Source organism: Rhamphochromis longiceps, linkage group LG22 (assembly GCF_057381845.1).
Source record: "Rhamphochromis longiceps isolate RC_006_pf linkage group LG22, R_longiceps_female_GT1.1, whole genome shotgun sequence".
Lineage (NCBI taxonomy): Eukaryota > Metazoa > Chordata > Actinopteri > Cichliformes > Cichlidae > Rhamphochromis > Rhamphochromis longiceps.
The window spans coordinates 24,987,860-25,002,102 of NC_140577.1; the positions used below are offsets into that span (position 1 = coordinate 24,987,860).

At 41.6% G+C, this 14,243-nt stretch overlaps 2 protein-coding genes across 2 annotated transcripts; both read right to left on the reverse strand.

The window, feature by feature from the left end:
- Positions 1–742: 742 nt before the first annotated feature.
- yars1 (tyrosyl-tRNA synthetase 1) lies at positions 743–5,954 on the reverse strand. Its single transcript, XM_085395650.1, has 14 exons — positions 5,832–5,954; positions 5,192–5,265; positions 4,962–5,108; positions 4,698–4,873; positions 4,451–4,580; positions 4,228–4,308; positions 2,955–3,047; positions 2,702–2,837; positions 2,504–2,589; positions 2,280–2,415; positions 2,073–2,191; positions 1,791–1,984; positions 1,551–1,692; positions 743–1,437 (listed from the first exon to the last, which is right to left on the reverse strand). The coding sequence occupies exons 2-14, from the start codon at positions 5,246–5,248 to the stop codon at positions 1,327–1,329; spliced, it is 1,608 nt and encodes a 535-aa protein (XP_085251776.1). The 5' UTR covers positions 5,249–5,265; positions 5,832–5,954; the 3' UTR covers positions 743–1,326.
- Positions 5,955–12,994: 7,040 nt separating this feature from the next.
- LOC146644149 (SOSS complex subunit C-like) lies at positions 12,995–14,226 on the reverse strand. Its single transcript, XM_085396822.1, has one exon. It carries the CDS (start codon positions 14,008–14,010, stop codon positions 13,699–13,701), a length of 312 nt encoding a protein of 103 aa, XP_085252948.1. The 5' UTR covers positions 14,011–14,226; the 3' UTR covers positions 12,995–13,698.
- Between the last annotated feature and the right edge of the window lie 17 nt (positions 14,227–14,243).

Below are 14,243 nucleotides of genomic sequence, written 5' to 3' on the forward strand. Positions count from 1 at the left end.
ACTGTCAGTCACCTTTTCCTACCAAATATGAAATATTTAAGAATTTGTTTCATCTGAAAACCACCTTTAGGGCTACGACTGGGGTGACTGGCCCTGGAGGACCATTACACTGGAGCAGGATGTCAGTGTTTTCAAAAGCGGACCTATTATTGTAATCCCTGTGAACCAAAAGCTCAGACATCACGCCTCAGTTTCAGATGGCATTTTTTAGTTTTGGATGTTAATGTAAGTGAGAGTGGGGAATCTCAGGCACACAGCACTGAGTACACAGGCCTGTTAAGGAGCAGCCAATCAGGAGAAAGTTTGCTTAAACTGAGGGGAAAGAGACAAAAACAACTTGTTTCAGATGGTTGATGAATTAAAGCCTGGGTTTTAAAAAAAAAAAAAATCATTATTATTTTGAACTGTGAATCATGCAAACTACTTCATCCATTGATAAAGACATGCAGCTGAAACTGAGCACGATGGGTCCACTTTAATACATGTTCTGTAACTCTGTAAGCCTTTTTATGGTGGAAAACAAATACAGCTCAATATATTTGCACAAAACTTTCCCCCTCTCAGAATCATTGATGAGTGAATTACACGGACTCCTCACACAGGGTCAAAAAAATCTCTGTTTTGCTGATTATAGAGAAATATGTGCAGTTATTACTTCTATAAATAAAATTTAAGTGTATTAAACTGTTTCCTGTGTTCATAGTTCAAAAACTTTCTCACGGATCACAAATGATATTCTCACTCAGACTTCAACCAGTGTTTATTACACATTAGAGATGATGATGCATGGTTTGATTATAACAACTAATGTTCAGATCTGGATTTCTGTGCAACATTAGTCAAAATACAACCGTCATATAGTACAAGGCATATTGATTTTTAGATACATAGGATGTTGGGAACCCATAAAACTATGCTTAGTAAGCAGATTTGGCAGATTGGCCACAGTCCTGATGTTCACATTTACCATGAAGGCAAACAGTAAAACAGGTAACTAAGGAAACGTTCAGTCCCTTTTAGGAAACCCGAGATATTTTTCATTGGCTACTTCCACGAATAAGCTATAAAGACCAGAGTCCTTTAACTGAAAAGGCCCTTTCTTCCCCCATATGTGTACTAGTAACACTAAACAACTTCAAAGAAAGGAAAAGTAATGAATCAGGTTTTCAGAATTTGTCTAAGAGAGTTTAAAACATGTAAGACACAAGGCATCATGTGCCGTCACTCTTCAGGAAACATCCAGATGAAGCTCGATGCTGCTGCCATGGCGACTCGATGGAAGTACTGTTGCTGTGGCGAGCAGGAGCAGCTTCAGCGTTTGCGTGTTTAACTGATGTTCCCTCCTTTGAGCGTCTTACATGTGATCTGCCCCAGTTTGGTCATCAGCTGCTTGTCTTTCCACTGAGCTACACACTCGTCTGATATCTTTAGGTCAACCTAAAATACCAGATAACACACATGATTTTATAGTCTGTACTTTAAATGTTAGCTCTTTAGTAGAGGGGGAAAAATACAGCGGTTTAACGTTAAACATACATAAAGAAACATACCTGGAGTTTCTCCCACACCTTCTTCTTTGGGTTAAGTCTATCATCTGGCTTGCCTGACTCATACCCTTCCACAAAGACCCTGTCCCCTGGCAACGAACCTTCTGGAGGATCCAGAGGCTCCACCTTTCTGGGCTCGCCCTCACTGGAAAACAAACAGAGATCGGAGGAGTTGGAAATTTAAGCTAAATTTCACTTTGTGCAAAAAAACAAAACAACCCAGCCCCCAAAAATGAAACTCACATAGAGGCACACAGCAGCATGGCTTGAGACTCGATCCCACGCATCTTCTGGGGTTTCAGATTGCACAGCACCAACACCAGTCTGTCCTGCAGGTCCTCCTGTGAAATGTAGGCCACCAGCCCACTGACTACCGTCCTCGGCTCAGGCTCTCCTACATCGATCTTCTCCAGGTACAGAGACTCAGCGTCTGGATGCTACAGAGGGGGGAAATTATTTTTAAGTTCCACAGTGATTATCCAATGATGTAAAAGTTCTGATTATAATGAAATGACAATAACTTACCTTCTCCACACTGAGGATCTTTCCCACTCTGATGTCCAGTCTGGATGGAGCCAGCTCATCGTCCTCTCCTCCACCACCATCTCCTCCTCCTCCGGCCTTAACGCCCTTCCCTCCTGCTTCTAATAACACACAAGTAAGACAGCATTAAGTCTCAGTATGAAGCCACTCCCGCTTTAAGCCACAGCAGCCACACGGTTTGACACTGACTTGTCTTTGAGGGATCAGGATAGGCGTTGCTGGTAAGTTTACGGAGCTCAGGAGACTCGAACTTCTTTCTAATTGGCTCCAGTAGCTCATTTAGTGCATCCTCCACAGAGGCCTTCAGGTCTCCAGGGTGGATCATCTATAAACAGCAGTTAACTACAGGTTAAACCAGAGCTCGTTACGGGAAGACTTCATTGTTCAAATAAACCAGTTAAGGCGTCCTTCACCTCTGCAACGAAGTCCTTCTCCACTTCCTCAAACACACTGTAAACTTTGTCTCCGCCCCACTTTGCATCTCTCTTGATGGAGAACACTGAAACACAACAGTACAAATGATCAACTCATTTGATTATTCAAATTGATTTGCCGAAAAAAAAGGAAGTCTGAAGCCAGGTTGCAGGAAGAGATTGAAAAATTGTTTCTACCTCCTCGTAGAGGGAAGAGGACATATTTGACAAAAGAGAGAACTCCATTGTTCTGGATGTTGCCCGGCTCACAGAAAGCCTTCTTCAGCTTCTTCTTTACATCCTCTTTGGAGTCCAGGAGATCGATTTTCGATTCCTGGAAGCAAAAACAGATAATAAAATGAAGATGGACGGAGTGTTGAGAAAATTTCCCGTCAAAATCTTGAACTCCAATCACTTCCTTCCATGACAAACTAAGTTTATATGACCTTACCTCTTCTGAAGAGCTCATCTTAGCCCCCGTCAGCCCCGGCACCATCGGGTTCATCAGGTGGGCACGTTTAGCGTAGCCGAGAGAGGGCAGGTACTGCCGAACAACACAGGTTAAAAGCTTGAACAGCTGAACGTTATCAATTCTGTACTAGTCTGTTATCACACTTTCATATGTAACTAAATATAGAAGCTGACATGAGAGAAAACCTTAAAATTCTCAGAAAGGTAAAGAACTGGATCTGACGCTCTGATAATAACAGAATAAATGTTCTACATCTTCTATAACAGAAAAACTCGTTTGGCTTTTTGTGAGAGCACCACGACCTTTGAAGCATCAAAGTCAGGCTAACTTCGGGGTTAAAAAAGTAATCCCTACAGCACACTACATTCATAAGAGTGCAGGAAGAGGAAAGTAAATGAACTTCCCATTCCTCTCTGGATGTAATATAATATATACAAATAGCTCAATTATGAATATCCAGAATATCACAGAGATGAAATATATATGACTGACAGTTAACTCTAACCAGTAAAGTTGGTTTATTTGTTACTTTCACTTTAGAACATGTTTAAAAAGGGTGTAACTATTGACTTTATACTGTGCCTTAGATGGACGAGTTGTACTGGGATATAAGCCACAAGCAGGAATGATTTCTTTTGTCACTCGGTGGTGCATTTGTGGAATCTCAGTCTCTCGTTGAACGTGCTCCTGTGACTAGCCAGCACGTCATGGAGTGGGTGGGAGGTATTGTCCACTATTTTCCTCATCTTATATATTATAAGAGATATTTTTATATCTCGCGCGGATTTCCTCCTTCAACTTTGTTTTCATATTCTCAGTGCGTTTTTGCATCAAGTAGTGAAACCGGTTTGATGTTTACCGTTTACTTTCATAGTTTGCAAAGTGCGTGCCGCTTACAGGCAAACCACTACCACACTATTGGCATACAGCTGCTCCCTTTTTAGGTAACAAATCGTCATTGGAAGCTCACACACCGCTCTCGCACTCAGAAATAAGTGGGCTTAGGCCATTGCTGCCCACACTAGCAAACAGAAATGCATCACTATATCACCAGTTTCACAAGATACACCAGTGTTATTGTGGAAGGTATGATAAGTCACAGCACTAATGTACTGGATTCAAAGGAATCCAGTACATTAGTGCTGCTAATGACTAAAGAGTCATTAGCAGCTGTGCGCTGCTGGGAGGCTGCAGAGGACTTGAGCTAAAACTAAAGGAAAAACCTCTGTAAATGTGCAAAGGTGTAGGATACCTTCTCTGCCAGAGTGAAAATCTTCCTCTGGTCAACACCTCCAAACTGAGCATCCACTTTCAAATACTCCTCATCCAGAGCCTGAGGGCATGAGGAAAAACACAAGATACGGTTACTGTGAATAATACTAAGCTGTGACACGGACACATCTGAGAAACTTCAACTACTGCATTGTCACAGTGTGATGACACCAGCGTCTCAATTCTATGAACAGCATTACTACCTGTAGGCCGGGGTACAGCAGACCACTCAGGAGAGGATGCTCCACCTGTTTCACCACCTCAGCTCCAGCCTTCTTAGCATCGTGCTCTGTCACCATGGAGGACAGGCGGTACACATCCAGAGTGTACTCCCTGGAAAACATGGTAACACCTACATGTTCAGTATGAGCTGCAGCTACAGGCAAGTTTTAAGAGACTGTAAAGTTGAACGAGTGGATGTCAGATCAGCCTCTGAATCAGCAAACAGACCTGCTGAGCTGGAAGTCAGTTCCTTTGACAAACTTGAGTTTATCCAGAGGCACACTGATGCTCTCCAGCATGGCCTTGATAACCTGCTCATAGTATTTGACCCTGAGCTCCAGCAGCTCCCAGGGAGCTTTCATGTTGTCTAGGTAAGCATGCAAGTCTGCAAACAGAACAGTGACCTAAGGAAAGGTAGAAGAGGGAGTAAAAAGGCTGTTTTAATTTAATAGCAACTACAAATAAAACCATAGTCAGCTCTGCCACACCCACCTCACATCCAGCTTTGAGGAAGTCTGCTATCTTAGACATGGGGACAAAGTAAGCTACGTGGGGTTTGCCAGTGGTTGCTGTGCCCCAGTAAACCCTGAGCGCTCTCTCCTGAAGGACCTGCTTCACCTTCTCCTCTCCAAGGACCTCCTGCAATACACACACACGAGCAGAAACATGTGAGTGTGACCTGTATGCTCCAGTAACAATGAGCAGCTGCCTGCGTGTCCCACCTGGAGGTTCCTGGTGATGAGGTTAAATTTCTCATCTGGACTCAGCTGATCTGCCATGGCGCTGGGTACTCCGACTGTAACACAAGCACAGTGGTCATCCTCCTGGGGTTCTTAATAAGGGAGTTCCAGTTAAATTGCTTTCGGTTTATTGTTGATCTTGGCTACAGACAGGTATGACTAACATTCGCCTGACTGCCATGTTTTTTTCCACTGAAACAAAACAGTAATGCATATAGATTTTGCGCGTTTTAAAAAATTAAAAATACTGCAGCTCAGTTTGCTGTCTATAAGCCGTATTCATGTAATAAACTTCACTTTGATGCTCCACAGGCTGTGCAGGCTAGCCAATGAACATAACGGTAGTTTTGAAAAAGACGCAATTAACCCAAAAATAAAAATGAAAAAGCACATCTTTCCCCGGTAAATTTGCTAAAATTCAGCATGTAGCCTATAAATTTAGCTAACTTCCACCGATGAATGAAGGATCTAATTAGCGAGAAAACCATGTGCAGCTAACGTTACCTATCTCCTGTGGTTATAATCGATTCAGCTGCTTTTTTCTAATTGCTACATTTTTTTTTGTTTATCTCACAGCAATGTCGTTCTACGGTAAAATCACACTGCACAGTAGCCGACTTACCTCAAAACCGTCTCCTTTCAAAGAGTCCTGGGTGAGAGAAACCGGCTGAACGGACCGGTCAGTGTTGCATCAGCGACAGCCTCCGCTCTGCTATCGATTCTAGGCGGAAGTAATCGAGTTCAGAGTGCAGGTCCTACCGGTTGGTAAAACTTTTTTCTTTTTTGCCCTCCAACATCCTTACACTAGGAAATGAGATTTATTGGAAAAACAACGATGATAAATCATTACATTTCATATAATGATCAGAGTGTTAAAAGTTAAGTGTTAAAAGGCTCTGTCCACTTGTTTTTTGGTTTGTTTGTTTTTTTAAGAATTGTCTAATCGTTGTCTGAAACTGAAAGTTTAATTCCTGTCAGAGTACAGTACTCACTTATATTCTAATTTTTTCTTCTACTCTTGTCAAGCATTTCAGAGAAAATCTTGGGAGTGATCAGGTAATTATGATCTAATTACAATTGTGATACTTAATAATTTAAAGACAATGGCAAACAAACTCTTTTTTTTCTCCCAGGGTGGCCAGAAGTTGATGGATTGTTGGGGAAATGCTGGCAATAGTTCAATGCACCAGAGAAGAGTCGCTGACACCCAAGGCAGTAGCAGTAGAACCTGAAAGATTCCTCCTCTTTAAAAAACAAAACAAAACAAACAAAAAACAGTCCTTGTTAGGACTGTAGGAAGCTTTTTACGCACTTTTTTTTACGCAAGACAGATATATGAATGAACAGAGAAGCGTTCCAAGTAAAGCTGGTCTACTAAAGTTTCTGACATCTGAATATTTGCTTAGACTCAATTCTTTCTCTTGTCAGATAAGTCTAAAGGGCCTAAAGAGTTCACTCTGCCACTTTTAGATCTGTGCTTGTAGTAAAATTAAGAACTCATTCTGCTGTTGGAATTTGAATTTCAGTCACCTCCAGGATTTCTTGGGTGCGCTTTAAAAGTGCTCCAGACCCTCCTGTCACTAAGGCACTCGGTGTGTTGTGTGTATGACCAATGTCACCCTTGACTTTTAGTGAACTGTTTCTGGAGCAAGAAAGAGGCGGACCCCAAGGGCGTAGATTTGGCATGAACGGAAGGGACATGTCCAGCGATTATTGAATTGTCCCCACCAATAATTTGATCTCTTCGAGTAAAGAAAAACAAACCCGATAGAAAGAAAGAAAAAAAACGATCTGTCAACGTCTCATTCACCCAGTGGTGCAGAAAGAGTCCTACGTCATGTGACAAATATGGCCAATGTGATTGGCTGTGCCTTTCAGGGAGCTCTGTTTAGTTTTAGCAGCGGCAAGCCTGCGCAGTGAGGACCTGCAAGGAGGAGAGCAGGATGGCAGCAAAAAGGAAGAACCTGGATATAATAAAGTATTTTTCAAAGAAACCTGTAAGTCACTTAAAGTCAAGTTCACTCATAAAATGTGTCCGTCATAATAACGTTACAGGCTATGCTAGGCTTTGGCCCACATCAGTCTAAAATTGTATGTAGCCATGAATAACGTGTTTTGGAAACTAACTGCACAACAGGCGGCACTATTAGTTCTCTCAGTCTCAGAGTAGCATTTCTAATTTTGATTGAAACTGTCAGAGAAAACAGCAGCCTCGAGCAGCCAGGATATTAGTTTACAGAGGCTGTTAAAATTATACGTCTAACGTTAAAATGTTGGTGACACAATAATTTCATCCTAATGGCACTGACATATTCACAGGGTTAATTTTTGAGACAATATATCATGAGGTAGTCATGATTTTACAAATATTCCACCTTGTAGTGCAGTTTGCACAAATTGTTTTACAAATGCACTCACCCTACAAACATTACTGATGAGTCAAGATCTGCACAAATTGACAGAAACACTGAAGCAGCTCCACATTTTATTCTTATTGTCATGTTTGTCCTATTTGTCAGGTGACAGAAGAACCAACACAGAGCTCAGAGAGTAATGGTGATACAAGATCACAGGTGGAATTGGATGATGACTTGTTGGTTCATGACTGTATTTGAAGCACATGTGTGACTGCATGTATTTGGAATGTCTCACTGTTGTTTATCAGGTGACAGAGGCAGCTCTGCCATGTTGTAGCTCGGACAGAGGTGAAGAGGCGAGGTCACAGGTGACTGACTGATGATTTGGTGCTATTGATTAACTAGTATTTATTATCATAACAATTGTTAGGCTGCTGATGTAAATATATTCATTAGTGTACATTTGACAAAGAATCTGAATTGACATGTCTCACTTTTTATATGGCACGAATCAATGTGTTATTTTATCAGGTGGCAATATGTCCTAGTGCAGTCAGAGGGGAAGAGCCAGGGCCAAAGGTGAGGCACATCAAGCACATAATAATAATTTTAATCTGAGGATAAAACGCAGGTACTGAGGCTGAAAGAAGCTTCAGTGCTCTCAGAAGACTAAAAAGATGGCTACGGTTAACAATGACTCAAATGAGATTAAACAATGCTGCTGTATGCCATGTCCACCAGGAGAGACTGGACAGTATAGATGTAAAACAAATATGCCAGCAGTTTATCTCAGTTAATGAGAGGAGAAGGCATGTGTTTGGCTCCTTCACATAGTGGACATTGAGTTGTTGTGTGGGGCACCAGTAGCTGTAACAGTAGTTCCTGTTTAGAATAAGAAATCCCAGCTCACTGATTTGATCGGGGCAGTAGTGCCTAAAATGTTGCATAATTTTGCTGAGAGATCTTTTACTTTGTGATAATCTTAGATGAGTAGTTTTATGGACAAAAACCACCAGGTCATTCAGTGTTCCCTTAGTGCTATAACAGGTGTTGGTGCACTATAACTGAAGTAATGTTGTTAAGTCCTTAAAGTCATATTCTTTTATTGTCATGACTGTATTTGAAGCTATTGTTATTTTTGTATGATACCTGATTTATATGGAATATGGCTGAAGTAAACTAAAGCCTAAAATACTTAGTCATTTCTTTAATAGTAATTTAACATTATATAATTCACATACAGTGGGGCAAAAAAGTATTTAGTCAGCCACCGATTGTGCAAGTTCCCCCACCTAAAATGATGACAGAGGTCAGTAATTTGCACCAGAGGTACACTTCAACTGTGAGAGACAGAATGTGAAAAAAAAATCCATGAATCCACATGGTAGGATTTGTAAAGAATTTATTCGTAAACCAGGGTGGAAAATAAGTATTTGGTCAATAACAAAAATACAACTCAATACTTTGTAACATAACCTTTGTTGGCAATAACAGAGGTCAAATGTTTACTATAGGTCTTTACCAGGTTTGCACACACAGTAGCTGGTATTTTGGCCCATTCCTCCATGCAGATCTTCTCGAGAGCAGTGATGTTTTGGGGCTGTCGCCGAGCAACACGGACTTTCAACTCCCGCCACAGATTTTCTATGGGGTTGAGGTCTGGAGACTGGCTAGGCCACTCCAGGACTTTCAAATGCTTCTTACGGAGCCACTCCTTTGTTGCCCGGGCGGTGTGTTTTGGATCATTGTCATGTTGGAAGACCCAGCCTCGTTTCATCTTCAAAGTTCTCACTGATGGAAGGAGGTTTTGGCTCAAAATCTCACGATACATGGCCCCATTCATTCTGTCCTTAACACGGATCAGTCGTCCTGTCCCCTTGGCAGAAAAACAGCCCCATAGCATGATGTTTCCACCCCCATGCTTCACAGTAGGTATGGTGTTCTTGGGATGCAACTCAGTATTCTTCTTCCTCCAAACACGACGAGTTGAGTTTATACCAAAAAGTTCTACTTTGGTTTCATCACATGACATTCTCCCAATCCTCTGCTGTATCATCCATGTGCTCTCTGGCAAACTTCAGACGGGCCTGGACATGCACTGGCTTCAGCAGCGGAACACGTCTGGCACTGCGGGATTTGATTCCCTGCCGTTGTAGTGTGTTACTGATGGTGACCTTTGTTACTTTGGTCCCAGCTCTCTGCAGGTCATTCACCAGGTCCCCCCATGTGGTTCTGGGATCTTTGCTCACCGTTCTCATGATCATTTTGACCCCACGGGATGAGATCTTGCGTGGAGCTAGTGATGGCCCGCTTGAAGCTGAAGCTCCGGCGCGTGTGTCAAAAAAATCAACACACTGCTTCAGAAGCACTGTATCGAAGCTTGATTCGTTTGGCCAGAGTCACGTGATCAGTGACGTCCGAAGCTTCATTTAGAACCTAACTGCTTCGATGTCTGATTCAATGGTTTATAAGGAAGCGAATCATTCACGGGATTTGTGGAGTGTTTTGATGGTGACAGCGAACCACTGATCATTCCACTGAGAGATTTGGAGCCAGCGAGGAATATAGAGGAGGTTCTGTTGTGTGGGAGAATTTTGAGTTGATTTTTGTCAATCGGGTGGGTTTTACAGCTTTGTGTTCTGGCCGTTTACTTTTGTTTTGTGCGTGTTTATTATATCTGAAAACGGGAAAAAGGTAAAATGTCAAAAATCTGCCTCCATAATATAAATATCATTAAATAACTTTAGAAAAACTTTCACTTGACTCTTTACATGTAATGTTGTAAAAATATATATATTATTGTTTAATTAATCTGAAAATGTTAGTCTGCCAAATGTGCAGCAATTGAATTTATTTATTCTCTTTAGCTGATAGTTGGTGGGGCCCAGGTAGACTGTAAAACTGCATCTCTACCAGTTTCTCTGCACTCCAGCCTCCTCTGGGCCATGTGAAGGGATTTTCCTTAAGGCAGGATAAATGATCTCCACGAAAAGGAACAGGTTCGGCCATCGCACATTAGAACAAATTCTCTTTTTAAATAAAAATGAAAAAGGGTTACCTTAAATGCATCATGTTTTTAATTTGCAATTTCATAAGCATTTTTCCTTTTCCATTTCACAATCAATTCTACCCCCAGGTCAAAAATATGTCTGGGAAAATTTCCCTAATATAATATTATTTATAGATACACCTGTCTAGCGATTAATTGCATAAGTGCATGGAGGCAGGACCTCAGAGCAGAAGCATACTCCATAATGTGTTGTACATTATTATATGTATATATTATATGTAACGTGGTATTTTTCAATTATTGTATTTACTAACATCAAGAAGTCACAAGCAAAGGAAGACCACACCATGGTGCATATTTAAACAAGGAGAGTTTACTGGTCAAAACGATTTATTAAACAAATAAAACACATTTTTTTAACCACCAAAAAATACACGTTCAAAGCAACACAACAGCGGCCCAATATCAGACAAAACTCCACTCTGTAGAGTGGGCAATCATAATGAAGCAGTTGGTTTTATTTTGTGGATTCAAGCTGCTCTTCATATTTTTGGCCACCAGATGTCACCAAACAGGACTGTGTTGAAAAGCTTCGAGTAATGAACCGTTTTTCAATACAAGCTTCAGTGCTTCAGAAAGCTTCATTTGGCCATCACTACGTGGAGCCCCAGATGGAGGGAGATTATCAGTGGTCTTGTATGTCTTCCATTTTCTGATGATTGCTCCCACAGTTGATTTTTTCACACCAAGCTGCTTGCCTATTGTAGATTCACTCTTCCCAGTCTGGTGCAGGTCTACAATACTTTTCCTGGTGTCCTTCGAAAGCTCTTTGGTCTTGGCCATGGCGGAGTTTGGAGTCTGACTGTTTGAGGCTGTGGACAGGTGTCTTTTATACAGATGATGAGTTCAAACAGGTGCCATTCATACAGGTAACGAGTGGGGGACAGAAAAGCTTCTTACAGAAGACGTTACAGGTCTGTGAGAGCCAGAGATTTTCCTTGTTTGAGGTGACCAAATACTTATTTTCCACCCTAATTTACGAATAAATTCTTTACAAATCCTACCATGTGGATTCATGGATTTTTTTTTTCACATTCTGTCTCTCACAGTTGAAGTGTACCTCTGGTGCAAATTACTGACCTCTGTCATCATTTTAGGTGGGGGAACTTGCACAATCGGTGGCTGACTAAATACTTTTTTGCCCCACTGTATAAAACTATGAATTGTGATTTTAAATGGTTTAAAAGCATGTAGAATAGCATATGTAGGCAAGTATATTTCTCCTTTTTTTTATCAAGAAGCAAAGACAAAAAGGAAAAAAATAAGAAACAGGGCAGAGTTCAGTGGTTGAATCATCCGTCCCCACCAATGCCAAAACCAAATCTACGCCCTTGGCTAATACTGTAAAAAGCAACCATTAGTTTTCTTTGTAATATCGGAACATTTGTTTTGATAAATACATAGGTCAGTATCAGGGTTCATATGAGCTATTTTAGCAGTAATGTTACACCTCCACTATGATAGTATAGTAAGCCAGGGTTTGTAATTCATTCTTAATTTAGCCACGCTGCATGAATTTGGATGATAACATTTTTGAAAATGGCAGTTTACTTTATCGGGCAATTATAAAATCACATTTCTTAGGCTGGCTTTTAAGGAAGGAGGAAAGGTATGTATCAGGTGGCTGAGAAGAAAGATGGAGGTGGAAAGGATGTGCAAGCTATGGGACAAAGTTGCTGAGACTACGGTAGGTTAAAAAGAGGTGATGATCATGCTGTTCTTGCAACAGCATGAGAACTGACAGAGGTGAGACAGCAGAAAAGTTTTTATTTATTTTTTATAATAAGTTAAGGAATTAAGTGAAGAACAGTGATTAATTAAATTGTTTCTTGCATTTTTGATTTAAAAATGAAGCCAACAAGGAAGCGGCAAAAAAAAGAGAACTGCTGTTCCTCTTTAAGCCACTTGAGGCTGTCTCAGAAAGAGACAGTGAAGTGAGGGGAGTGGTTGCTTTGACTGACAGGTGTGTTGACACAGGTATGTGTGTGAGCACTCGCTCTCCTCTCTCACTCTGCATCGCCTGCATCAGTCTTCTCTGTGGCCCTGCTCTTTTCCTCCTGCCTGGAAGCTCCACCTTCAGCATCCTTTATACCACCGCCTCTGTACACACATCCTAGCAGGTCTAACTACTATCTTGTAAACATTCCCTTTCACTCTTGCTGCTATCCTTCTGACACACCCACTCCACCCTCCCTTCTCTTCTTCACCTGTAGGACACTGTCCTTCGCTTTTGGATATCCTGATAGTCTTCTGTGTAAGTTGTTATACAAAGGTTTCAAATCTATTTCTTTGGAATGAACATAAAATGAGGAAATGCAAAAGAAAATTGTATAATTAAACATATGAATTATGCCAGAATATGTTTAACAGTTTATTTAAACCCATCTCATGTTTGTGCTTCCATAGTAAGTCATCTGTTGAGGGATTCTGGGCAAATAACTGTTGTAACCTACACAGATCTCATAGATTGCAATTATGAGCCCAGATATTCACAAACCAGTCAGTACCCCTGGGCTGAAATGTGCTATGTTAATAATACTGTGACATATGAAAGTACAACACACTTAAAAAAAACGGTTCTAAAATACCAGGAACAACAAAATGAGTTGGTGATGCAACTGTATGCAGTAAACTTGGGGTTTTCGGGCTCTTCCAGGACGTCGGTAAGTGTTTCCATCTGGTTATCCAGACTTGCATCTTCAGTATTCAGTTCCTTTTGAAGACACAATTTCTGAAACTCGTTTTACATCCTGTTGCTTCTTTGGATTTTTTCCAACTCTCATAGATGAAAGCACTTGCCACGTAAAATCTGTTATTATGCCAGCAGCAGACTTCTCATCCTGACTCACACTGATCTGAATGAAACACAGTCATGATCGCATAATTAATGAAGAATAATCTGTGTGAGGGCTTAACACAGGACATTACGCTCAAATATTTTATTCTGTCTGTGACGTCTTTTAGTCTCCCTGGCAGAATAAAATATAATATCAGTCATCAGATCAACAATACCATAAAATAACCAGTTTTAATGTCTTAGGGGTCGGGGTCAGAATTTAGAGTCAGAAGTCGGGCTCCAGCCGGGGGAGCACCGGGAGGATGAGGTTCCCAAACGAGGAGTCCTGGGTGATGAAGAACCCGGAGGAGTGGACGTGAGCGTGCTGCAGGGCGGCCTTCTGTTGGGCTGCGATGTGCTGCTGCTCGGCGCTGTCCCTCACCTCCTTCAGGCTGGGTCTGGACGACAGCGGGATGTTGGCTCCGGGGCTGTTCATGGACTGGCTCTGCAGCAGCCGCCTCTTCTCCTTGTCCAGCTCCGCCAGGATGGCCACACGGGTCTTGTTCTGAAAGCCCTGTCCCGGCGGGTTAGCAGCCATGTTAGCTAAGCAGTTAGCAAACACCGGTTTCACGAGTCCACGAAGCACATAAAGCCGACTGCCGGGATTGCTTCTTTAGGGTATGTGGGTATATAGAATATCTTCGCTATGGAGAAACACAAAGCACGCACTGTCAGAGATAAGACATAAAATACCGCCTTTAGGCAAAGGAACTGGACAACTTCCGGCTAATAGTTCTCCTTTCAAAATAAAAGTTCACGGAAACGACATCA